General features: G+C 36.8%; 1 protein-coding gene across 3 annotated transcripts in view; it reads left to right on the plus strand.

The window, feature by feature from the left end:
* cenpe (centromere protein E) overlaps positions 1–24,816 on the plus strand; it is a 109,722-nt gene that overhangs the window by 40,909 nt on the left and 43,997 nt on the right. For 2 of the 3 annotated variants that reach the window (XM_052020556.1, XM_052020558.1), the window contains exons 17-31: positions 2,532–2,603; positions 2,694–2,918; positions 3,343–3,417; positions 4,106–4,234; positions 6,943–7,050; positions 9,940–10,117; positions 13,035–13,189; positions 14,747–14,950; positions 15,588–15,765; positions 17,129–17,259; positions 17,970–18,161; positions 20,599–20,724; positions 22,499–22,648; positions 24,058–24,306; positions 24,479–24,736. In XM_052020556.1, the coding sequence (XP_051876516.1) occupies positions 2,532–2,603; positions 2,694–2,918; positions 3,343–3,417; positions 4,106–4,234; positions 6,943–7,050; positions 9,940–10,117; positions 13,035–13,189; positions 14,747–14,950; positions 15,588–15,765; positions 17,129–17,259; positions 17,970–18,161; positions 20,599–20,724; positions 22,499–22,648; positions 24,058–24,306; positions 24,479–24,736 (2,430 nt within the window). The remainder of the gene's footprint in view (positions 1–2,531; positions 2,604–2,693; positions 2,919–3,342; positions 3,418–4,105; positions 4,235–6,942; positions 7,051–9,939; positions 10,118–13,034; positions 13,190–14,746; positions 14,951–15,587; positions 15,766–17,128; positions 17,260–17,969; positions 18,162–20,598; positions 20,725–22,498; positions 22,649–24,057; positions 24,307–24,478; positions 24,737–24,816) is intronic. The other variant, XM_052020557.1, reaches the window with a different exon arrangement.

Below are 24,816 nucleotides of genomic sequence, written 5' to 3' on the forward strand. Positions count from 1 at the left end.
AACAAATGAGGGAAACTATTAAATACAGTTTTGATTTTGGGGCAAGAAGTTGGATTATAATAAATTCATAGAATGCTCTTTAAATTTGTTTTCTATCTAATATTACCTGGAATAAAATGTTATCTTGGTTGATTCCATATAACTTGCATTTGTGGACAAATTTTCAGCATTATCCACTATATGGTTATAGAAATTAAGACTGTAAGCGTGCCTTTTGTGGGAAATGGCAAAATTCATAACTCTTGTGGTTTGGTTGAATTTGTTTATTGCAGTAAGATGGAGGGCTTATGAAACATTAGTTCCTGTATTCATTATCTGAAACAAGTAACAAAAAACAAAATGTGTTCCAAAGTGCTGTATTGAAATTGCTACATTTCAATTTACATCTCCCTAGATTTTTGTTATTCACCAGCCTTTAACAGTCTCTTTAAGCTGGCTCCATCACCATATTTGACAGTTAATTTGTCTTGTTCTCATCTCCTTTTGCTCTATCTATTCCCGCCCACCCTTTTTTGCAATTTCAAACATTTATCACTATCCTTTTCCAGTTATTAATTAAATGTTAATTCTGCTTCTCTCTCCATCGATGCTACTTGATTTGCATAATATTTCCAGCAGTGCTTTTTCTTTTGGTAAAGGCCACAACCATAATTGTTTTCTCTTTGCATCTCTTAACAGCAATTAATTAGTATAAATTTCCCAAAGCCAAATAACCTGAAACTTTTCATATATGACAAAGTAGTTCCTTTGTCTTGGCTAGCTCTTCTTTGGAAAAAACAAATTGGATGAAGTGCAGCAGTTAGCCAAGTTTTGTTTTAAAAACTGGCTCCACAAGGTATGAAAAATCTGGTCAACTCTTAAAAGTTGTTAGAGATAGTCAGGCAGCATGAAGCAACTGATTAGCATACAAAAGTTTTTTGAAGGACTTACTATGTCTATGAAGTCCATCAAAAACCTTTTGTATGCTAACCAGTTAAGAGGCCAGTCAACCTACCAATACACGCCAGCAAGATGTGGGAGGACACGAGCACCTGGGAAAGTGTGCAAACTCTGCGCAGATAGCACTGAGTCAGGATTGAACCTGACATGTATGGAACTTTGAGGCAGCAACTCTACTAACTGCACCACTGTGACCACCTCAAAAATAAAAGCAAAATACATGGTGTTGAACTTTCATGCAAACTTGTCATGTTTAAGTTCTCTGTGTTTGGGAAGGTGATAGTCATTGGAGACATTGCAAAAAGATTTGTGAAATAGATGCTAAAACTGAAATTGAAAAAGATTGACTGAGCTTTCCCTGTGGAAAAGGGGTGACCTGAGCTTTCATAGTTGTAAAGATATTTGATGGGCTAAAGTTTGAGGAAGCATTTCCACTTATGGGATTGTTTTAGACTAGTTTTCATGAAGTCAAGACATTGGTTAATAAATAGGGAGTTCGGAACAAACTAGTTAATCCAAAGAGGGATTAGATTCTTGAACTTCCACAACATTTGAGGTAAATAGCATTGATGCATTAAAGGGAAAAAGAATTGAAGAGTAATGTTATTGAAATGCAATAAGAAGAGGCTCATAGTGAACATTACTGGCATAGTTTTTTTTGGTTGTAGCAGCCTTCTGTTTAAATTGTATGCAATGAGCTGAGCTTCATTATGATCTCTGCTTCCCTTTGCCAAAGCTCTTAGTTTTTGTTCCAGCTCTGATTTCTCTCAAAAAACACACTTGGTTTTACTTATCCATTACTTCTACCCTTGGCACATGGGACAGACTGACTGACCTGCATTTTATTTGAAATCCTTGTCTTTGCCTTCTAATTGGTAATTAGCTTTGCTTAGTGCTGGTTCTACAGTTTCCTTGGGACTTGTCTTCTTTCCTATTCCATACAGAGTCTTTCTGAGCAAATGATCCACTCAAATACTGAAACAGGGCTTTCAGCTGCTTATGAAATTCCCTCTGACAATTTCTGCCCTTTCTACTAAACTCTTAGGTGTTACAAAATTTCCATACATTATATGGAAGTATGTTAAAGGTGCTTACATGAATATGTGACAACTGTGTGGCTGGAGGAATAATCTTGCAGTTGTGAGCAGCAAATTTTTATATGCAACCTTGTGAGCATTGAAAATTTTTGAGTCTTTGACATTCTCCTTAAAAACTGAGGTAATTTTTCCTCTTTACATTAAAAACCACCCCTTACCCTAGCCAGATTGCAGACTCTTGTCATTTCTGTTTCTTTCCCCCTTGTTTTCCTCTCACCTCTCACTCTTCCCTGCACTTCCTGCTCCTCCTCCACTCCCTCCCTATCCCTCACAGCCAATTCAATGGATCAAGATATTGTTCTCTTCCTAAGCCAAAATCTTTATATCTGACTTATAATTGGTGTGGTGTGACTAGGGAAGGATGGGTGAGATTCTAGGGTTGAATATCTACCTACACTTTTTAAAAAAAAAATCAATAGGTTGTATTAATAACTGCATGCTTTTTTTTTTGCTGATTAATCTTGTTTTATGTAAACTGCTCGCCTAACATTACAGAATGATGCAAAGCACTTGGAGAAACAGTTAAAGGGAAGTGTTGAGCTTTGTGAACTGCTCTATTCACAAAAGGTATTCATGATTTTCTTTTAACCTTATTGTAAATATACTTCTAAATGTCAGCTTTTCTGAATGGGTGTCAGTAATGTGTTTGTTTTACAGTCTGATGCAGAAAGCTTAAAAATGGAGAATGAGAAACACAAAGAGGAGATCCGAGAATTAAAACAACTCCTGGAAGAAAAACGGAGGAGTGAAAAATATCTCAGAATGGAAAATGAGAAACAAAATAATGAAATCCAAGAACTAAAGCTGAGAGATGGGTATGAAGAGAGACGTGAAATTGAAGAATTTGAATTCTTGGAAAAAGAAGTTGAGAAAGAAGAAAAGGTATTGAGCAAATACCTGAAGTGAATTTTGAAAATACTTAGCCTGTGGTTGGCTAGGGGATGTATCACAAAAGGCAATAGCTTAGAAAAGTCCTTTTTTTTTTGGTTTGTAGCAAGGTTCCATTAATGTGTTTAATGAAAATTGTGCAAATTCATTTAAACATAATGTTTTCTTTACTTGTGCACTTTGATGTATATGAAGCACAGAGTGGACAGGGGAGGATCACTTGCATGATTCCAGAGGTAGTCTGGAAGCAATACAGGAACTGAAGTGGTTGCATGCAAAACCTGACGTACTTTGGAATAATGTCACCAAGCGGCGACATCTAAATGAGAAAGTGAAGGGATTTGAGGAATACCACCTTTTTTGCTAGCTAGTGGTTGTAATTATTTCTAATGCCATTTCTATTCTTGATCGTTTGTAGGCACAGCAAAAGCATGAAATTGCAACGTTAAAAGAACTGGTTCGCAATTCTGAGGTTTTCAACCAGGAACTTGAGGTATGTTCATTTAAATTTAATCATTCCATTTTAAATCATACTAAGGCCAGGTACACTTTACTCAGGAAAAAAAATGTAGATATGCCATGAGTAATTCAAAACATTATAAAGCAGATCATTCACTTCAGTGATTTGGTTGCCACTGAAAATAAAATACTAGAAATTGCTTCTGTTTGGGTCTACACCTTCTGGTTTCACAAAAATCTGAGCTTTGATTGTTCAATATGTCGGGAGTCATTCAAGCAATTGGATGTTTCCTCCATGTAACACAACAGTGGTTAACCCTGCTGAAAAATAAACAATTGAATATCATAATGCACTTTGTAACTCCTTCAAATTTTGTTTTCACGTGCTTTGATGGAACTCAATCATTAAATTATTACATCAATTCTTGTTAAACTGATCTGTGATCCAAAGAATCGTTGCTTCACATTTTTTTTTGTAGTTTGGATTGGCCACAAATCTGAGTCTGAACATTTTGTTTCATGGTCTTTGCATTAGCTTCTGCTTATTTTCTAAATTCAGCTCTGAGGCCAAAACTTGTACAGAAAGAATTGAAGGCCCTAACTTGGGATTAGCATTTTCAAAAAATTACATAAATTTGTTTACATTGGATTTTTCTTGTGATGTTGATGATGTATGATGATTTTGCACAAGTGCTATAATGAGAATTTCAATTTCTTAACAGGCTGAACTAAAGACTAAAACTAAGCAACTTAAAGACCAGGAGCAGAGTTGTCTTGTTCTTCAACAGCGGCTGGATCAACTAAAAGAGCTGTCAGATGGCCAAATGGATCTTGAGACATTAATGATACAGGTAATGGTGTGATAACTACTTGTGCCATAATGATTTCATTTGATGTATTAAACTTTTGAGAGGTTCCTTATTAATAGGTAGTAGAATTTTACTTGATTGAGTATTATGCACAATATTGTTTAGCTCCAACACATTGCCAAAAGCAGAGTATAACTTTAGAAATAGTTCAGGTAGATTGGGTGGCTTCTTTGCAATTCAATAAAATCATGACTGATCTTGCACAGCCTTCCCATCTTATTCCCATAAATTTTGATTCTAATATCCAATAATTCTTTAATACCTTGAATGTATTCAACAACTGAGCTTCCTCTTGGATAGAGAATTGTGAAGAACGACATCCTAAGTAAAGGAATTTCTCCTCACAGCCCTAAATGGCTATCACCTTTTGCTGCTGGTTCTAGATTCACTGGTCAGTGAAAACTTGCTCTTGGCAGAAATCTTATTATGCTTTAATGAGTCTCCTCTCTGAGGATAGGCCTATCCTCTTTACTACTTGCACTTCAATTGCCTTACAAAAAAGACCCAAAATTCCTAAACTTTGCATGTCTTTTCTTTCAAACTGACACCATATGTCCCTCGTTATCCACAGTGCAACCTTTTCATGCAGCCTTTCTTCCTTCCTTGCCAGAATATTCCTTTGCAGAGATTAATGAAGTATCTTCTGCTGCTGATCAAAAACCTTGCTCTTGAATCTATTTCCCAGTCAATAACTCTATTCTTGTGCTATTGTAATTGCTTTCATCTGTATTTAGGACTATGGATTCAGACCCAAGTTTCTTACCCCAAACTAAATTTCTGCTTGGAGATGCAAGAGAATGCAGATGCTAGAATCTAGAGTAACAAGCAATCTGCTGGGGGAACTCAGTGGGTTGAGCATCATCTATCGGGGCAGGTTGTTGGGGGGGTGGGAGGGGTTGGAGAAGAATTGTTGGTATTGAGTTGAAACCCTGCATCAGGAATGAGAGGGGGTGGCCAGTATAAAGAGGAGAGGGGAAGTGGTGAGACAGGATCCCAAGGTGATTGGTGGACTGAGGAGGGGTGAAAGCTTGCAAGCAGGTTTTACCAGTTAAGGGAGGAGTAGTCCTTTCACCCTGCAAGTCTCTGCATCCAGCATATCATCCTTTTTGTCATTTCTAGTTGCAACAAGATCCCACCACCATCCACATCTCCTCCCTACCCCTTTCTGCCTTCTGCAGGGACTACTTTGTGACTGCTTGGTCTGCTCATCCCTCCCCATTCACCCCTCCCTGACCCCTAGCCCTTTCCCCTGCAATCGCAGGAGGTGTAACAGTGAGGCAAAGGTTCACGTACATCTTCCTCCAACCTCGTCTACTGCATTCTGTGCTCCCAATGTGGCCTCTACCTCGGTGAGACCAGGTGCAGACTTGGGCAACTGTTTTGTATAGCATTCACGCTTTCCGCAACAGCCGATGTGAGCTCCTAATTGCATGCCATTTCAATTCCCATTCCCACACCAACCCACTCATCCTCTTCCTGCTCCACTGCCAGGCTGGAGCCCAACGCAAATTTAGAGGAACAGCACCCCTAATTCTGCCTGGGTATTCTACAACCCAATGGTATGAACATTGAGTATTCCAATTTTAGATAACCCTTGCCTCCAGTGGAGTTTTCCCCCTTCCCCCACCCCTTTTGATCCTCCTCTAGTGCTCCTATTTTTGTCCCCTTTCCCACCTCTCTCTCTCCCCCTCTTGGTTCGGTCTACCCACTGTACATTGTTCACCCACAGGCTTTCTTCAGGCTTTTTTTTTCCTCCCCTTGCCCCCACTCATACCCCCCCTTCCCCCCCCCCATCCCCATCTTTGTGGTTCCATCTGCCATTCACCTCCATTACTTATCAGGTTCCAGCACCGGTAGCCCTCTTTGTTCCTGCTTATCTCTCTCCAGCAGCTGTCTCCAACTTTCCCTCTCCCCTTTCCCCACCTCGCTCAATCTGCCTGTCTTTTTTTTTCTCTTTGTCTGCCTCCATCTATCATCCAACTGCCATTACCTCCCAACTCCATTGTCCCCACTGACACATCCTGACCATCATCTTTCAACCCTCCTTGGTCCACCAATCACCTTGGGCTCCTGTCGCACCACTCCCCCTCTCCTCTTTATACCAGCAATCTCCACTCTCAGTCCTGATGCAGTTACAACCCGAAACATCAACAGTTCCTTCCCCACATGCCTCCACCTCTCCTGCTCCACAGATGCTGCTCGACCTGCTGAGTTCCTCCAGTAGATTGTTTGTTCCTGGTTAGTTCCTCAATCTCTGCAATGACCATCAGGTAATGTTTATTTGTATTGTCAGCTTATCTCTTTTTTTTTATTTGGATGCCCACAGCATTCTATTAAAGTCTTTAATCTTGCCTTATTTTTAGTTTGGCTGTAATTTTTAGTAAACCATTATTCTTTGTCCCTTCCTGACAGACTTGTTATTGTTATCGTTGTCACTGCACTGCACTTTTGCCTTTTTGTTTCTCTTTGGCTTCTGTCTGATTAAACTCTAGCACCTAATCCCCTATCTACTATTTTCAGTTTAGTCTTTTTGTCTTCTGGTTCTACCTTCAGGTTCTCACCTCTTTGCCAAATTATATTAATTAGAACAACAAGATTTTGCTCTGTACTAACATTTACTTTGTTGGAAATTAATTAATAAATGTGTAGATCCCACATTTTCTATTGCTTTCTGGTGACTTGCATTTTAGATCAAACAGCTGCAACAGTCATTGAATGATGCAGAAGTTGTAACCTGTGATGCAAAGAAAGAGTCTGCTTTTCTCAGGAGTGAAAACTTGGAACTCAAGGAAACCATGGTAATCAAAGAATTTTGACTGTAATACATTGCAAGACAAATTAATATGCAGGCAGTAATCAAATGATTCATTTTCATTGGGCTTTCTCCTTATTGCTAATGGAGTAAAGAGAAAAAGAAATGTAGTATGTAGAGAAGTTGAAGGGGGTAGGGAATTAAAGGGTGCTGGACAAATTCCAGAACTAATGTGAGAGAAGATGGAGAAAAAGGTGGAACCTGAGTTGACATGTAAAATTGTGGGAAACAAAAGGGCAAATGGGAAGAGGTGAACAAGAACAAAGTAAGTGGTTAAGAGATTTATCAAGGATGTAAAATGCAATAATGGAGAACAAGAAAGATGATTGTAAGGGGTTTAGATGGAAATTAGTATGTGTCAGGCTGATGAATACATTGAGTAAAGGATTATACTTTTTGAAGCTAGTTCTAAACATTGTATGATGTCATAAATTTTTAAATTCTTGTCATATAATTACTATATTACAGTGAAACTCCTATAATCTGCAATCTGGCCATTAAGAAGTCCCAATGATTTGATGTCTCGCTTACCGCGTAGTGATTGCCATACTCCCCAAACTCTTGACAGGAGACCCAGCTCCCACGCTCCCCATCCTCTCGATTGGGGTCCCGTCTTCGCGCTCACTTTAAACTTTGAAATGCTACTGTGTAACATCTTTTTAAAAGTGAATTCAAAGTTCTCTGAGTATTATTAAAATAACACCTGATTATCCAAAAAATCTGCTTTGCCCAGCACCACCAAAGTCCTGAGCATACTGTATTAACAGTTTCACTGTACTGAATACTTGGTGCAACATGAGTAAATCTATACAAGGCTACCAGCATCCTTAATGAATTGTAACTGTTAATTCAGCAACAGTCTTTATGTGCAAATCATGCAGGTCAGACCAGGACTACAGTTATGGGACTAGATGAGAATGAATAGTTGTTTTGGAAATTGTGAACTTGAATCAAATTGAAGAGTTGTAACTTAAGACCATATCGCATCTGAAAAAGCATAGACTTATTAGGGATAGTCAGAATTGCTTTGTGTGAGAAAGGTCATGGCTTACTAACTTGAGTTTATTTGAGCAGGTAACAAAGATGCTTGAGGTTAGGGCAGTGGTTTTGACAAGGCCCCTCATGGTATGCTGATCCAGAAGATTAAAGGCACATGGGATCTGTGTGGAGACTTAGTAGACTGGATTCAAAATTGGCTGAGCCATGGAAGATAGAGGGATGTTGTTCTGACTGGAGGTATGTGAGCAGTGGTGTTTCACAGGGATCAGTGCAGGTACCTCTGTTTATGATGTATAAATGATTTGGACAAAAATGTAAGTTTGCAGATGACACAAAAATTAGCAGAGTTGTGGATAGTGAGGGAGATTGCCAAAGGATTCAGCAGGATATAGACCAATTGGGAATGTGGGTGGAGAAATGGCAGATGGTGTTTAATCCAGAGAGGTGTGAGGTCTTGCACTTTGGGAGGTCAAATGCAAAAGTATACAGTAAATGGCAGGACCTTAGGAGCATTGATGTAGAGGGATCTTGGGGTTCCTTTTCCATTAGCTTCCTGAAAGTGGCACCACAAGTAGATAGGGTGGTAAAGAAGGAACATGGCACACTTGCCTTTATTGGTCAGGGAATATAAAAGTCAGGAAGTAATGTTGCAACTATATAAAACTTTTGCTAGGCTGCATTTGGAGTATTGTGTGCAGTTTTGGTCACCATATTATAGGAAGGATATAGAGGCTTTGGAGAAGATGCAGAAGAGGTTTACCAGGATGTTGCCTGATTAGTAGGTGTTAGCTATAAGGAGAGGCTGGACAAACTTGGATTGTTTTCTTTGGAGTGTTGGAGACTAAGGGACAACCTGATAGAAGTATGTAATATTATGAGAGGCATAAATGTAGGTATTCCCAGGGTGGAAATATCAAATGCTGGTGGGCATAGTTTTAAGGTAGAGGGGGAAAGTTTAAAAAAAAAACTTGCCTTGTAAATCTCCTTTAAAGAGGATTAGGTGCCTGGAATGTGCTGCCAGGGGAAGTAGTGGAAGCAGATACGGTAGCAATGTTTAGGGGGCACTTAGACAAACAAATGAACAGACTGAGAATGGAGGGATATAGATCATGGGTAGGCATATAGATCATGGGTAGGCATGTGGGATTAGTTTGGATTGGCATTCATCCTGTGATGTACGATTCTGTTTTGTATGCCTCTGGCTCATCAGTAAAGTATAGTTTGTGACCATGAGATGCAGAGTGGTATGACTCAACCTAGAAACCTTCACAATTGTCTTCCAGTCCAAAAATGAGCAATTTTCATATGCCTGGTGCTTTAAAACAAAATGCGATGCATGTGATTTTCTAGTTATTATATTTTGTATCTGTCCAAAAAGACCTATATTTATTCCTCAATCCACGTTATATTAAAAAAGATTCTACTCTATCAGATTGCTTTTGGGATCTTGTATAGAATTTGGCTGCAGAAAATTCTATATTATAACTATGATTACCCTTCACAGCCAATTAAGTAATTTTGGTATGTTTTGTATTTACATCATCTCAACTACAAGTTAGAGTAAATTAGAATAAAATATTTATGCTCTGTATCTTCAAATTTGCACAGTCTTTCTTGCCATCCTGATAAAAATGAATTATTTAAAGTTTAGAAATGCTTACCATTGTGGGGAAAATATGACTTATCATAACACACTTGATTATATATGATCATAGTCTTCATGGTATATAAATTATCTATGAAGACATTAAATATCAAAATACCTGAGGCCAGTTATAAGGTACTTCCAAAGTGAAATAAAGGTGACCTAATGAAAATGGCTTTCCGTTCTAAGTCTGTTTTTGTTTTGTTTCCCTTTTTAACTTGTATCAACAAGAATGAAAAGATGGTGAAATATCAACAGATGGAAAAGGATGTCCAGTTGTACTGCAAAAAGCTAGATACTGAACAATCACGCTACAAACAAATGCAATCCGATTTGCAGAAAGAATTAAAATCTGTTTACAGTGAAAATGCCAAACTAATGTCTCTTCTGGATGGGAAAGTTCCTAAAGGTATTGTTACAGAGATATAGTATTTGACACTTACAGAAAATATTTAGCTATGGCTCCACAAGTCTGGAGTGGAGGTTCACAACCTTCTGAGAAAAGAAATTCCTCCTCCTCCATCTTAAATAGGGATCTGTTATTCTGGAAATGTATCCTCACAGGGTGAAATGTGGTCTCAGAAACCGCTTTGTCAATCCTCCTCAGAATCTTGTACATTTGAATGTGATTAACTCTAATTCTTCTAAGCTCTAATACTTCTAGCCTAACCTGCTCAACCTTTCTCCATATTTCAACTCTTTCATCCTAGGACTAACCTAATGAACATTAGGACTAACCTAATGAACATTCTCTGCACTACCTCCAAGACCAACACATCATTGCTTAAACATGGAGACCAGAGTGGTACAGTAGTCCAGTTGCAGCTTCACCAATGCCATATAATTTTGCGTCAAAACTTCCATACTTTAATACTACCTCTTCAGTGCCATCCAGATAGGATGTGAAATCTCTGAAGGTTCTTTAGGGATTGCCCATCTGTGAATAGTAATGTTTTTTTGCCTCCCGCCTAAGGTGCCTGACTCTTGAGTGATCTGCCAGCTTATCCTGGATTGCTATCAGTGGTGTCACCAAAACAAAACATCCCCTGAAACCAGTAACTATGTAGTTCAGTGCTGAGGAAACAACACTCCACTATGTTTAGCATACTCTATTGATTTGGGTGTTTGAACAGTTTGCAGTTCCAAAGCTACGCAGGTCAGTCTTCCTTTGTCACCAGAATGTTCCTTTAAATTGTTAGAAAAGAAATAATGTATTGATGTTGTATTGAGATTTGTCCACAATAGTTATTTCTAAAGATCTAATTCATGTTGGAGTGGGTAGAAAACTGTTCTACTTATCCAGTGACTCTATTAGGTTCTTGCCTGACAGCAGGAAAAGGACCTATACCCTAATACAGGAAGAAGTGCTTGTTCTAATTTCATAACTGGCATGATCCATTTTAGTTAAAGTCAATTTAAGATTGCATGGCATTGAAAGAAGTAATCCTCTCACTGGTCTAATTTTCATTACTGTTAAAAGTTTAGGAAGCTCCTAGAGGGCTGAACTTTTTTGTATTTTCATACAGCTACTCTAAACAAACAATTTTAAAACCATTTGCTTTTAGCTGAAGTGCATTGCTGAACTTTTACCCCAGTTGGAACACAAGAATCCTTTTCCTTTGAGTTTAATTGGGTTCTTTAATGTTAAAATAGGTTCACTAAAGGCTTTTCAGTTTTGTGCATTGATGCAAGTGAGCTCAACTTTATTTGCCACCTGACATCTTATTAAACTCTTCACATTACAATCCAGATTAACAAAAACCAAGTTAGAAAGGAGGCAGATGTTACTTTGAATCTAGTACTTTCAATGGCAGGAAGACTGGATATATCCTCATTAATGAGATATGATCATGATAGCAAAGCCAGCATTTATTGTTGGTATAATTCTCCTTGAGAAGTTGGTAGTGGGCTACCCTTTTTGAACTGATACTCCCATAGTGTTGTTGAATAGAGAGTTCAAGATTTGGAACAGTGAACAGTTCAAGACAGCTTGTGTCCTGGGAGGTGAAATAGCTGATGGTGATATTTCCCCATACCTGCAGCCCATATTAGAAGTTGTGGTTTTGGGAGCTGCTGTTGAAAATGCTTAGGTGAGCTGTGCATTTTAATTAGCTATTGTGTACAGGTGTTAAATGCCATCATTGTTTAGGTTGGTAGAAGTGGTTCCTCGTCTGAGATGAGTTTTTTGAGTACTGTTGGGGCTGCCCTCATCCAAGCAAGAGGAGAGTACCCCAACACACTCCTGACTTGTGTCTATTAGATGGTGAGAAGGTTATGAGATGTCAAGTGATGAGTCACTCATTGCAGGATACTCTACCTCTGACCAGCTCTTGTAGTCATAGTTTTTATGTGACTGGTCCAATTGAGTTTCTGGTTGTTGATAATCCCCTGGTTTTATGTGCCTCAGCAATGGTAATGCCATTGAAGATGAGGGTAAATGGTTAGACTTTCTAGCTGAAGATATTCATCACATGGCACATGTATAAAGTAAATGTTACTTATCAATTTTCAGCCCAAGTTTAAATTTTGTGTAGATCTTGCTGCATTTAAGGCTGGCCTGCATCATTCTACTCAGACTGCTAACTGAACAAAATTCTTTTCAAGTCTCAATACTACTTTGCTGCCAGTTCTCTTCTATCATGAATGATACTTAAAAGAATTGATCTGATTGTTAATAATGCCAATCAAAAAATTAAAAGTGTACCCTCCTTTAGTAAGGTATTATAAAGCTTTCCAATGTGATTCATGTTTCTTTGCCTTCCCATTGACTGTTAGAAGATATTTATAAAATAATATAAAGATATTATGTAGAATATATGTTGTAGGAAACCTACAAAGTACTGCAGGGAGTCAGATTCATCAAAATGAAAAGATTTAGATCGCATAGCAAATCAAAATTTGATACTCCTTTTTAAAGGAATCAACGTTACCAAGATTAAATCATTAATAGGAATTGTTCTTGTGATTTTTTTTTCCCTTTTCTCATTTTGTTTCCTCTCCATCCCACTTTAGAGCTTACTAAAGTGTTCCATTCCTATTCAGATATTAACTTGTGCTCAGAGGTTGAAACTGCTGAGGTGATTCAAAATAAAATTATTTTCTAAGCAACTTGTAATCATCTAAATCTTTTTTGAGAATGGGGAAAAGGGAGAGGATATTTACTGAAGGGTACCCAAATACTTTTATATGTACTTTACTCATTGCAGGAACAAGAAAATCAGTTTTCTAATATTTAATCCATGCATGTGAGAAGATTTCAACTTTTATTAAGATCTTTATATTGTGAAACTGTAAAGCAGTTTTTAAATTTTTTTTGATGAACTTAGACATATTGGATCGTGTTTATCTGGAAAAGAGCATCACTGATCTTAACCAACAGTTGGAGAAAGCGGAAAAAGAAAATATCAGTCTGCGACAAGAAGTGGCCGTTTTATCTCAAAACAAATTGCTGCCACAAAAAATAGATGAATTAGAAAAACAGGTAAAGATGGAATGTTTAGCTGTAGAAAATATTTTACTTCTATGCCTCTGTACGCAAAGAATTTGGATACATATCTCATCCTCAACGTCCAGAAGACCAGTGAATTACTTTTGAATTGCAATGACTATTATGTGGGTAAATTTTGCATAGGCTTCCAGTTGTGCTATTTCCTTTTACTATCATATCCCATTAGAAAGTGTAAAATCTCAAGACTGTCTGTAACTTGATTCTAAAATTTATTAAATTATTTTTCTTTTAATTCCTCCCTACCCTAACCCAAGAACTTGTATGAGTAATATAATTTTTCTTCTTCCCGTGAGCTATTTATGTATCCTGCTTTTCCCCACTTAGCTTTGGCATTTTTATTGCCTTTCAAATAAGGTGATTCCAATTACTTCCACTTGCAGGTTTATAGGTTCCTTTTTGTGAATTAGTTTATTATTTTAATGCAACTAGCATTTTGTGATTCAGTTTGCATCTCTCTTGGATTGTTGTTTTTGTTATGTTGTGCACTTAACTGTTGCTTGTAGATTTGCAGATTCCATTAAAAGCTTATTGACTATGTTTTCTTAAAAGATTTGAAAATAATCTGTCTATGGTTGCATGTCCCTAATATCTTTCTCTTTTTAACTGGACTGAATCTGGCAATAGAGTCCAAAACCAAGATACGCAAAAGTTCTAAGTTGATATAGTAATTGTGGGTGTGTAAAGACTGCTAAGCATTTAGAATGCTGTGAAGGAGAAATACAAACTACCTTGTACAGCTGGAAGAAAGTCATTGGTTGTACTTTGGTGATTTAACAATGATTCAAGCTCCATTTAATGCACAACAAATAGCTGCCCATATTGGTATGTTTTATTTTGTAGTGAATAAAATTGGGCAATAGATTTTATTTGGGCTCTGTGGCCTAAAAGATATTAGGTTGGCTTCTCCTTTTTTGCATTGTTTTGGAGTTAGTGAAGTTGAACATAAGTTTTTCTGACTTTTGTACGGAACTAAATTGTAGAAGGTTAAACGAAAATGTATTCCTAAAACAGACATTTATTTTGCTTTATTTAATGTGTGGCAGTTACTATTCGTGGTTTTGGAAAACAAAATATGCCCACAGAATGGGGAAGATTTACGTAGGAAATAAAGGAAAAGTTAAGGGTAGATTATAAAATCCATTTTGAAGAAGCCATGGACAAATCATAAAGATGATATCATGGGTTAGGGTACGATTAGTGCAACAATGAATGTTTATAGTTGACATGGACTCAGTGGGCTGAAGGCCTGTTTCTGTGCTGTATCTCTCTGATTCTCTGGCTCTTAAAAGGTTTTTGATGTGGAATCCTGGAATGCAGTAGCATGATTAAAAGCTCCGTTTTTGCAACAAGGATAAGTTTGTGTTCATGTCACACTTGGGCAAGTGAAGGCTATGAACTATCATAAAAGGCTAGAGAAGATTGCAGGTGGAACTGGAGGCTCTCAAGATAAGTTTGTTAATGTGGCAGCCAAAATGCTACCAATGTTTTCTTGAGAGAAAGTTAATTTTTCTGCCTTAAATGTGCATCTAGGTTTTAAAGCTAACAAACGAACTAAATGGTGTCACCTGCGAACGTGATAATTTGTTGGCTGGCAAATTTGAAAATGATGAACAACTCATAAACTTGCGGGGAGAAGTGTTACTGATTGCTCAAGAAAGGGACAAACTCCAAGAAGAAGTAAATAGCCTTCAATATGAGAGGGATCATCAGGACAATCTGAAAGCTGAGCAACAGGTAAAACAAAAACATTGAGGTTATTAAATGTTAAATGATTTTCAAGTCTCTTTTTAAACAACTCATCAGGAACCCTCTTGCTTTCTTCATGAAGGAATTAAGTTTATTTCCTTGCAACAGAACAGTCCTTTTCTGATGCAGTGGAAATTGCATCAAACAATAGATGTTTGCCACCTCTGTATTTAAAAGTAAAAATACTAATGGTATTTCCATCATTGCCCTGCTTATTAAACTCATCTCTGAAGTCAACATCTGGATGGTATTGTTTCCTTGGCTAACTTGTTAATGATGAGAGATTTCTATTTGCTTCCTGCTAATTACTGTATAAACTACAATATTGTCTTTGATTTGTAAATGAATTTTTATTCATCGTCCCCTAATGGTGCAAATTTTTTGGCCGTGCTAAAGATATTATGGATTAGTTTGAAAGGGTGATTTGTAAGTCTATTAATACACATTTAAAAGTTGGGCCAAAATTTTTTTTGAGAGATGTTGGCAAAGTGTATACTGGCATGGTAATTTAGTGCTCTGCGCACATTTCAAGAAAACTGGGTTGAAATGGCAACTGACATTTCTGCACCATTTAAAAAAAATTAATATGATTGCTTGCCCCCATGTTTCCCTGTGCTTTCTACAGAATGAAGTACAGTGTAGAGTGGAAAGTCTCAAACTGGAATTAGAATTGTACTGCACACAGCTTGAAGAAGAGAGAGCTAAATGTTCACAACTCCAGCATAACGTTGAAGGCAAAGAAGGGCAAGTTAAAGAGCTGGAGCAACAACTTGAGCTGGAGCTTGTCAAGCAAAAGGAAATAAGTGAGATTAATCAATGTTTTATGAAATGTTATGACTAAATTATGAAAATGAATTTTTACATTGGTTTTGGTGAATCGTTGATGCAGGCAATTAATAGATTTGAACACTTTTCATTTACCAATAGATTAAGCAAACTTAATACTTGGGAAAATTATTGTTAATTGAGGGTGATAAGTGGGGTTCACAAATTGTCTCTAGTCTCTCAGGAACATTATGCGTTCTGAGAATAATTTATTTAAAATTTAATTATTTTCTAATGCCCAGATTTTAATTATTAGGTGTTCAAATTATTTCTTGTAAACTGCTCTAATCTGCAATTTCAATTTGCAAGGCAGATGTTGGAGTTGAGTTGCACTGAGAACTGTAGCTTGATAAGTAAATAAAAGTTTGACTCCATTGGTCAAAAAAGAAAATTGGCCTATGTTGGAAGCTGAGCTTGCTTGCCTCAATGAAGGTTGGAGGCAACTGTTGCTGCATGTCTCTCCTGGTGCCTAGTCAATCTTGTGCACTAACTTGCATTGTTTGACGGTGCAAGATTGTAGTTGTAGCCAGGGCAGAAGTTTGCCACAATCAGTAGACTGGGCATGGGAGAACTGATTTAAATGGGCACATGTGACCATGGAAAGGAATCAGGGTAGCTGTCTTGTCTTGGCTGCCTCCAGTTTGCACAGCATCTGACCCTGGGTTGAAGATTTAGATCATTACTTTTGACTCTGAGTTATGTGTACAGTTAAAGGATATACTTCATTTAATACTTCATTTTTCAATCTCATTTCCATGGCACTGAGTTCAAAATTTAACAATCCACTATAGGGCTGTGATGTTCTCCATTTTCTGTTGCATGAAAGTCATGTGCCAACACAAGTAGTGGACATGCATTCGGGTACAAAGTAATTGTACGCCAAAGCTAGAGGTACCAGCTAAATTGAGCAACTGGAGACTTGCATCCCCTTGCCAAACCTGCAATTGTTTATCATTAAAGAGCATCACATTCAATCAATAAAATCATCTCTTGAAACCTAAATTATTTCAGCAAAATTGTAATTACTGGCATTCTTTCACCTGCAAGGGGGCTATTTTTCTTTTATAGTTCTATTTAATACAATAATGGAAAGAAGAATTGTACTTCCACAACACCTAATTACTCCTAAACAAATCAAAGACCTTCATATTACAGTGAGTTGTTTTGTTTTCCAGATGTACAGCAGCAACAAAGCACATAGATTTTCCCCTATACAAAACTATTTGTCACATTCAATTTAACAGGGATCACAAAAACTTCATGATATAGAGTATGCTATATAGACATAATTATTTTGACTTTGAAAAGGCAATCTGTTACCATTTGCTTCCCTCTTACTAGATGATAAATTTTCTAAAGCATCAGAAGATATCAAACTACTTAATGAAGTGAAAGAAGAGCTGATAACTAAATTGCAAGTTTTAACAAAAGCCAATGAAGAACTGACAATGTCACAACCCAAGTCCCAAAAGGTTAGTTTAATCAAGCAACTTTAATTTGTTACAAACTTTCTTGTATATTTTTCAGTTATGGATAGCACAAAATTAAGATTCTGTTTAGGAAGTCTGTAGCTTTTGGTTAATATTAATGTTTTTGTAAACTGGTAATTTGTCCTCTGTTCAGATAGTGCATTTAAAATGACATCCATCTTTCCTCTGGGGTTAAAGATGGATTTCATGTCCTAGTGATTGAATCATTTTCCTGTCTGAGCTGATTAATTGATTTGTGAAAATATAGATTCTTATAATCCTCCTATATTAAACATGAAAGTCAGGACCAAGTGTTATTGTTAGGTGCACAGGCTTGGAGACCATAAATAATTGGGGAAAAGAATTATGCAGATGTTTCCTAGATCCCTTTCTAAATTCTGGTCTTGTACATGTTTGCTATTTAAATGTATAAACTCAAAATTTGCTAGTTGAAAAATGAGTAGTTGGGGTACAGTGATTTTTTTTTCTGCTGGGACTAAGTTGGGATTCTGCAGCGCTACCAGTGATATCATTGAATATTAGTGTTCTTGCTGCCAAAACATATCTCAAAGTTTATTTTCTAATTGTCAACTTGAAAGGATTTATCTATGGTGGTGTTCTTGGTGTGCATAAGTGAATATTGAAATAATCTATTTTTGATACCAAATATTTGAAGAATGAGGTTTGAAATTAGTTTTGCATTTTGTGACCAGGATGAAGAACCTCTAAATGTGAGCTCTGCAGCTGAAATAACTGAGACAAAGAATTTAACTGAACAGCTTCTCATGCTTCAGGAAAATTGCAAGGTCATCAGTGAAGAGAAAAAGCAGCTGCATGAAGAGTTGTTGAGCCTTCAAATTGAGAGAGATCAGTTGAAGTGTGATCTTCAAGATAATATTGAAATGGTAATTTAAATTGGCTTATTATTGTGACATATACCAAGGTACAGTGGAAAAACTTAGTTTTGCATGCCATCTATATAGATCATTTCATCACATTGTATTAGAACAAGGGAAAACGATAACAGAATGCAGAATAAGGTGTTACAGTTACAGAGAAAGTCCAGTGCAGGGAGACAGTAAAGAACAAGGCCATAACGAGGTAGATTGTGAGGTCAAGAGTCCATCTCATCGTACTAGGAGACCATTCAATAGTCTTATAACAGTGGGATAGAAGCTGTCCTTGAGACTGGTGGTACGTGCTTTCAGGCTTCTGTATCTTCTGCTAAATGGGAGGTGGGAGAGAAGAGAGAATGTCCAGGGTGGGTAGGGTCTTTGATTATGTTGGCTGCTTTACTGAGGCAGCAAGTGGTATAGACAGAATCCATGGAGGGGTGGCGGATTTCCGTGATGTGCTGAGCTGTGTCCACAACTCTCTGTAGTTTCTTGGGGTCGTAGGCAGAGCAGTTGCCACACCAAACCATGATGCATCTGGATAGAATGGTCTCTGAGTTTTATCATTCAACCGAAAGCTATAATTTTAGCAGTATCTATATGGTACAATGCTGATTGACAAACTGAAGTTTTCAGATTTAAAATTTTACTATGCAAGTATTTTGAAATAATATCAATGATCCATCTAAATAACGTTTCAATGTTTCCTTGTTTATATCAAAGGTCATGAGCTGATTTGTTCCGTTGTGAGTATTTTTGTGGTCAATGTCTACAAAAATGTTCATAGGTCAGGATATACAGTATGTTGCTTTGATGAGGTACGTGGGAACTCTTAGTCATGAGAAACTACAGTTTTAGCAGCTAATAGTGGTTAATGAGTGCAAAATGGTGTGAGATCTCGATGTTGTCCAGAAGGGTCTTCAGAAATCAAGGATGAGGCAGAATCTTATGGTTACAGCTGTTTTATTAGATGTTCATCATAATACAGGTCAGGCAGTGTCAGTCTGTAACAGCAAGTAAGGCAAGTTTTTTTTCTTAAAAAAAAGTAGCAAAAGAACTTGTCCTCGTGCCCTCCCTTAATACTGTAACTTTATACTGACTGGTTAGATAAGGAAATCTTCCGATAACAGCTTGTGAAAAGGTACTCTCTGAGTTACGCTTCAGTATAGACAAAGAAACTACAGGAGCATAGAGCCAAATATACTACAAGTTACTAAAAGTTTACAGACAAACTGGTGATTACACAAACATATATGCAAGTGTAAAGAAAGCCAAAACTACAAAATAAAACAAAAACAACAATCTGGACCCTAATCCAACAATGGAAAGGAGCTTTTGTTTTAAGAAAAACATGCCCGGCTGGAAGTAACTTTGTTTTAAAGGTAAGTTAAATGAAAGATCTGTAGGAATATTAAAATTAACTGAATTAACATTGAGGTTTTGTTAAATGAAAACTGCTTAATCTTGCTTTGATCTGTCAGAGTATTTTGAATAATGTTCTAACATTACTTTTGTCAGGATACTTGGGTTTCACTTTGATATACCTATTATGGAATTATATTGCATATCACAGGTGCAGAAATTACTGAAACTCTCAAAGGACTGAAGCATTTATTAAGTTGGGCCAGACTAAATTAAATCATTGTGGATATATTTTTAAGCATTTTGTCACTTCATGTCTATAATGAAACAGTCATTTTCAGAAGCTTTCCCTGTTCTGCATTATGAACGATGACCACATTTCATTTAGCTGTACAGGCCTTTAGAGTATGCTGAGCTAATGAAATGCACAATATCAATTCCAATTTGCCTTTTGTTTTTAAACTTGCAGCTAGCAACTACAGTTGTATCAACAAGTAGCTACAAAAAGTATAGTTATGGTAACTGGAAATTATAATGGCTTAAGTATTTAACTTTTGAACTGAATCTTTTAATAAAAGCAAAGACCATTTGGCTGACAGTGCCCCTCTATAGCTCCTGAAATTACACCACATTAACTTTTTTTTAAAAAAACAAATTACTCTAAAATTGCACAAATAGTGAATTATTTCTTCTGATGTGATTCTACTACAACACAAGCTGCCTCACCTTATCTGTCCAATATAATGCCAAACTGCCTGCCCACACCGCCACCCCCAAAAATTAGAATGCGTGGATGATGTTGAGGAATGGGTGGATATAAATTACAGTCATGGAATATTAAACTCCCAAGAAACTCCATTCTGCTTATTTTCCTATTTACTGGATAATAAACGGGTAAATGTGGAGAATACGTGTAGAGAGAGAGAAACTAATTTTGGAATTTGGCAAGCTTCCAATGCCTTTGATATTAAACTCTTCAATGTTTGTTTTCCATATTGCAAAATAAGGTACTGTTTTTTTTAAGATGTTCTAGATTGATATACATGAAGTGAGACCATGTTGTTCAATTTGTACTTTTTTGTATTAGTGTATAGAGAATCAAGCAGAATTGAGAAGCCTACATGACAAACTGAAACTGAACCAAAATGTGGAGGTGGAACTAAAGAAAAGTCTGGCTGAAAAAGAGTGCTTGATAAATGAAGAGAAGAAAAAGGTTTGTATACATATTTTCTCTATATTTACTAGAAATAGAAATTGCAGTACAAAACCAAGCCACTTGGCTTGATCGGTCCATTATTATATTCATCTGCCAATATGCAATAGTCTTACTCCTATATACTGTCCCTGTTCCCATAATTCCTTTATTTCTCCAACTAACTTGTTAACCTCTCAAAAATTGACTTGCCTTTGCTTCAGTCATTAATTTTGGTAGTATATTTCATAATTCCCTGTTTTAAAAATGTATTTCTTTCTTTGAAATCTGTTTATTTCTTGTGGAATTTTTTCTAATTTTTTTCCTGTCTTATTCCTTAAAAATTAAATATTTTTACCAACTTCTTTCTCTCTTCATTGGAGAGAAAATTTTCTGTGTTTAATATTTCTGCATACAAGGCAACTGAGACCATTACACCTAGAGAACCTTCACTATAAGCTCTATGACACAAGATTCTTCTTGTGGAGCTCAGAACTCCAGCATGACTTTAGAAAGATTTGTATTTATTCACTAGAATCAAAGGTACATAACTAATAAGCTTCCCACAAGTTACTAAATTTTATACAGTTGTCATTTTTACCTTGTGTGCTTTCTTAATATCTGTTAATTGGCTGTGTTTTTAAATAATCTCATTCAATTATGTTACTGAACACAATTGATGTACAATTTACAGCATTGTGATCACTTGACACATCTGGCCTTAATTTGTGTTCCACATAAGCCTTCTAGCCTTTTCACTTATTTCAGCAAAATCTCCAAAATTTTTCCATGTGCCTTTTCTGTTTTTACCTTAGATAGCTTTGGTTATCTAGTATGGTTACAAGTTCCATATCCTGGCCAAACACATTATTCCTAAAACCAAAGTGTATTTGTGGCCCTGTGTTTTTTTTTGATTCTGTCAGAAATGATATTGTATTGTCTGCATTTACTCTATTAAAGTCTGACTTTGGCACAGTGGTGCAGAGTTATTGCTGCTGTCTCACAACTCCAGAGAGTTTAGATCAATCCTGACCTGTGGTATCTGCTTGGCATTTATGTCTTCTCCCCATGACTGTGTGGGTTTCTGCTGCATGTTCTGGTTTCCTCCAACATCTCAAATGTGCTGTTAAATTAATTAGCTTAAGTAAGTAATCCTTTGGTGTAGTTAAGTGCCAAAATAATCAGAGTTGATGGACATGAGAGAAAATAAATTGAGGGAATCAAGGGTGGATTGGGATAGATGAGATTGTTCTGTCGGAGCTGGATGGACATAATAGGTTGAATGCCCTCCTCCTTTGTCATAATAAATCGGTCTTCCAAAAGCCTTTTTTCTCTTTTCACAGACTCCCCCACCCCCCATACTCCACCAATCTTTTCTGTGAAGTGAAAACCAGCAATGAAATTCAGTAAGAGTTTAAGAAAAATCTTGGAAAGTGTACACTACTGACAAAACTTAATTACTTGTGTCTAAGTGCACAAAATTTCAAAATTCAGTTATATTTAAAAGTTTAGCATTAGGGTGTCTGACTGAAGTCACTGTGAATAAGAAAGGCAGTTTTTTTTTTACTTATGGACTGTTGCTCAACCATTGGAATTTTTACAGTCCTTTACATTGGTGCCAGATTTTTGATGATCATTTTTTAAAACTGAAGTCATTCTCAGCATATTGTGTTGTATTTAAGAAGTGTTTGTTTCTGGATTATTCATCCCGTTGCATTTCTGTATCCAGTAGTATTTGAAAGTTGAATTGGAAAATTAATCTTTTGGGCTAATTGAAATTGGATTGTTCATCTAGTCCATGCAGGCCAGTGAAGCACTGGATCTTGCACAAGAGGAACTGCGATACCAGCAACAGCTAGTAAATGAACTAAGAAATGAAATTCAGGAAAAGAAAGATCTGTTGTTGAGTTTTCAAGAAAACGTTCCTGAAAGGGCTGATGATAAGGTAAGCTTGAAGGAGAAATGTTAACTGAGTCTGGTTCAAGTATTAATTCTCTGCTGTTTAACTTTACTCCCCTAAAAGCTGGAACCCAGGTAATGCATGCACATTTGGTTTATGAGTTGGAATAAATCTAATCTGAGGTTCAGTTCAGGCAATATTTGAACTTGGTATCAAATTCAAGATGGTGAATACCATTATTCTCATTCCATTTGGCGAGATTTTAAGCCATCAAAGTTCAATCATGCTAGTTGGCTAGATATAGATAATAATATTGTGTAGGGGCAATTTTTGTGTCCCCACTCAAATGTTCCCTTTTTCGAAAACAGTTGTGTACAGATTTTGACAGGCAATTGTCCTTCAAGTGACCATTCTGTATTAGTGAACTAGGCAATCATGGAGTAGATTCTACCTTCATCTATTGTTTGCACACATTTTTGTGGGAATTTCTATAAACAATCCACAATGAGAACTTTTTTTCTTGTCTGATGCCAAGTTCAAATTTGACTGCTCTGTGAGACAAGATAACTCAATTAACCAGTAGCTGGCCCAGATCCTCCTCCGTCGGTAATGTTCAATTCCATACATACTATATATAAATAAAACTTTAATATGTGCATCATTTGTTTTTTAAGTGATGGTCTTGAATTGTAGGCTATCCTATGTAGATTACAAAATTGGGCTTCAGCTAAGTTGTCAAGATCATTGAAATGCAAACCACAGAGCCTAAAAGGATCTCAGCCAATGAAGGAGCCTCTTTTGAGAGAGCGAAAAGAGCTCTGGGACTGTTTCAATAATTCTGGGCATAATGTACAAGCTCAAATTTCAAGTATTTCATTTGGCTATATGCCAGTTTAAAAGGGTGCCAGAAACACAGTGACTATTCAGTGGAGCTCCTAAGATGAACTTGATGATAACACAGAACTGATTGCTTTGGGGGTGTGATTCATGTATGCTACACATGAAAATTTGTGGCTTTAAAATATTACATTTAATTAAAACAATTCATCAAAATGTTAACTTGTCATTCATCTTAGATGAGTTCTTTGCCAAAGCTAAGTATCAGGGAGGACTTGTAAGCTGGTTGATTAAGGGTAATATAAGAAAGTAGGAGCAGGTAGGCCACTCGGCCCTTTAAGCCAATCCTGCCATTCGATATATTCATGGCTGATTTATCCGGGCCTTAAATCCTCTTCTGTGCCGGATCCCCATAACCAATCTTTTAAATATTTGCCTATTTCCACCTTAAATATATCTAATGAACTGGTCTTCACCCTTGGGCAGAGAATTCCAGAGATTCGCTACCCTCTGGGAATAGTTTCTATGCACTTCATAACTTATTGCAATGGAAAGGAATGCTATATCCTAGATGAATGTAATATTGAAATATTATTTGGCATATAAATTTTGATTAGGTACAAGAGCTAACTGAACATCTCAAAAATGTGGTGTCTCAGCCTGACCTGGAGGATGAGATGCAAGAGCCGTGTGTACACAGTTTGGGAAAGCAAAACACAAATATTCATGAAGAATTCAACCAGTGTGTCCAGCAAAGAGAGGATGAAAAATCAATGAAGGAAAATAATGAAGTTGAGGTGATACTACAGGATGCCAAAATACAAAAGAATGAAATTAAGAGAGCCCTGGAAGAAAATACGGAGATGGTGAGTTATGAATTCCTAATAATTAGATGGATTTATAGAGTAAGGGAGTCTTTGCAATGTCAATGAATTCGTTTGCCATATTTACTGTGTCTTCTAGTCTATACAGGATAATCTTCTGAAAATTTAACTGAGGTATAGTATCTAATTTCTAGTATATATTTTTTATTATAAGCAAAATCAAGCTGATGAACTCTGTTGTTTGGTGACTCAGCGTGACACATTACTTGCTGAGATTGAAGAGTTGAGAGCTCGTGCTTCCAAAGAACTGGAAACAGTAATTCAGAAAGAGGAATTCAGCCAGCAGTTCCAGCAACTGGAGAATGAAAAATTAAACTTGTTAAAGGAGAAGGATGAGTTCCTGGAAACACTGAAATGTATCAAAGCAGAAAAAGATGAAATGAAAAGAGCCCTGGAAGAGAAAACTGAGGAGGTGAGTTGTACATTTTAAGTAGGTATCTGGAATAGATTGTGAAGTCTGCATCATCATTTACTGTAGTTTGGCCTTGCATG

This window comes from Pristis pectinata, chromosome 7, assembly GCF_009764475.1.
Source record: "Pristis pectinata isolate sPriPec2 chromosome 7, sPriPec2.1.pri, whole genome shotgun sequence".
Taxonomy (NCBI): Eukaryota; Metazoa; Chordata; class Chondrichthyes; order Rhinopristiformes; family Pristidae; genus Pristis; species Pristis pectinata.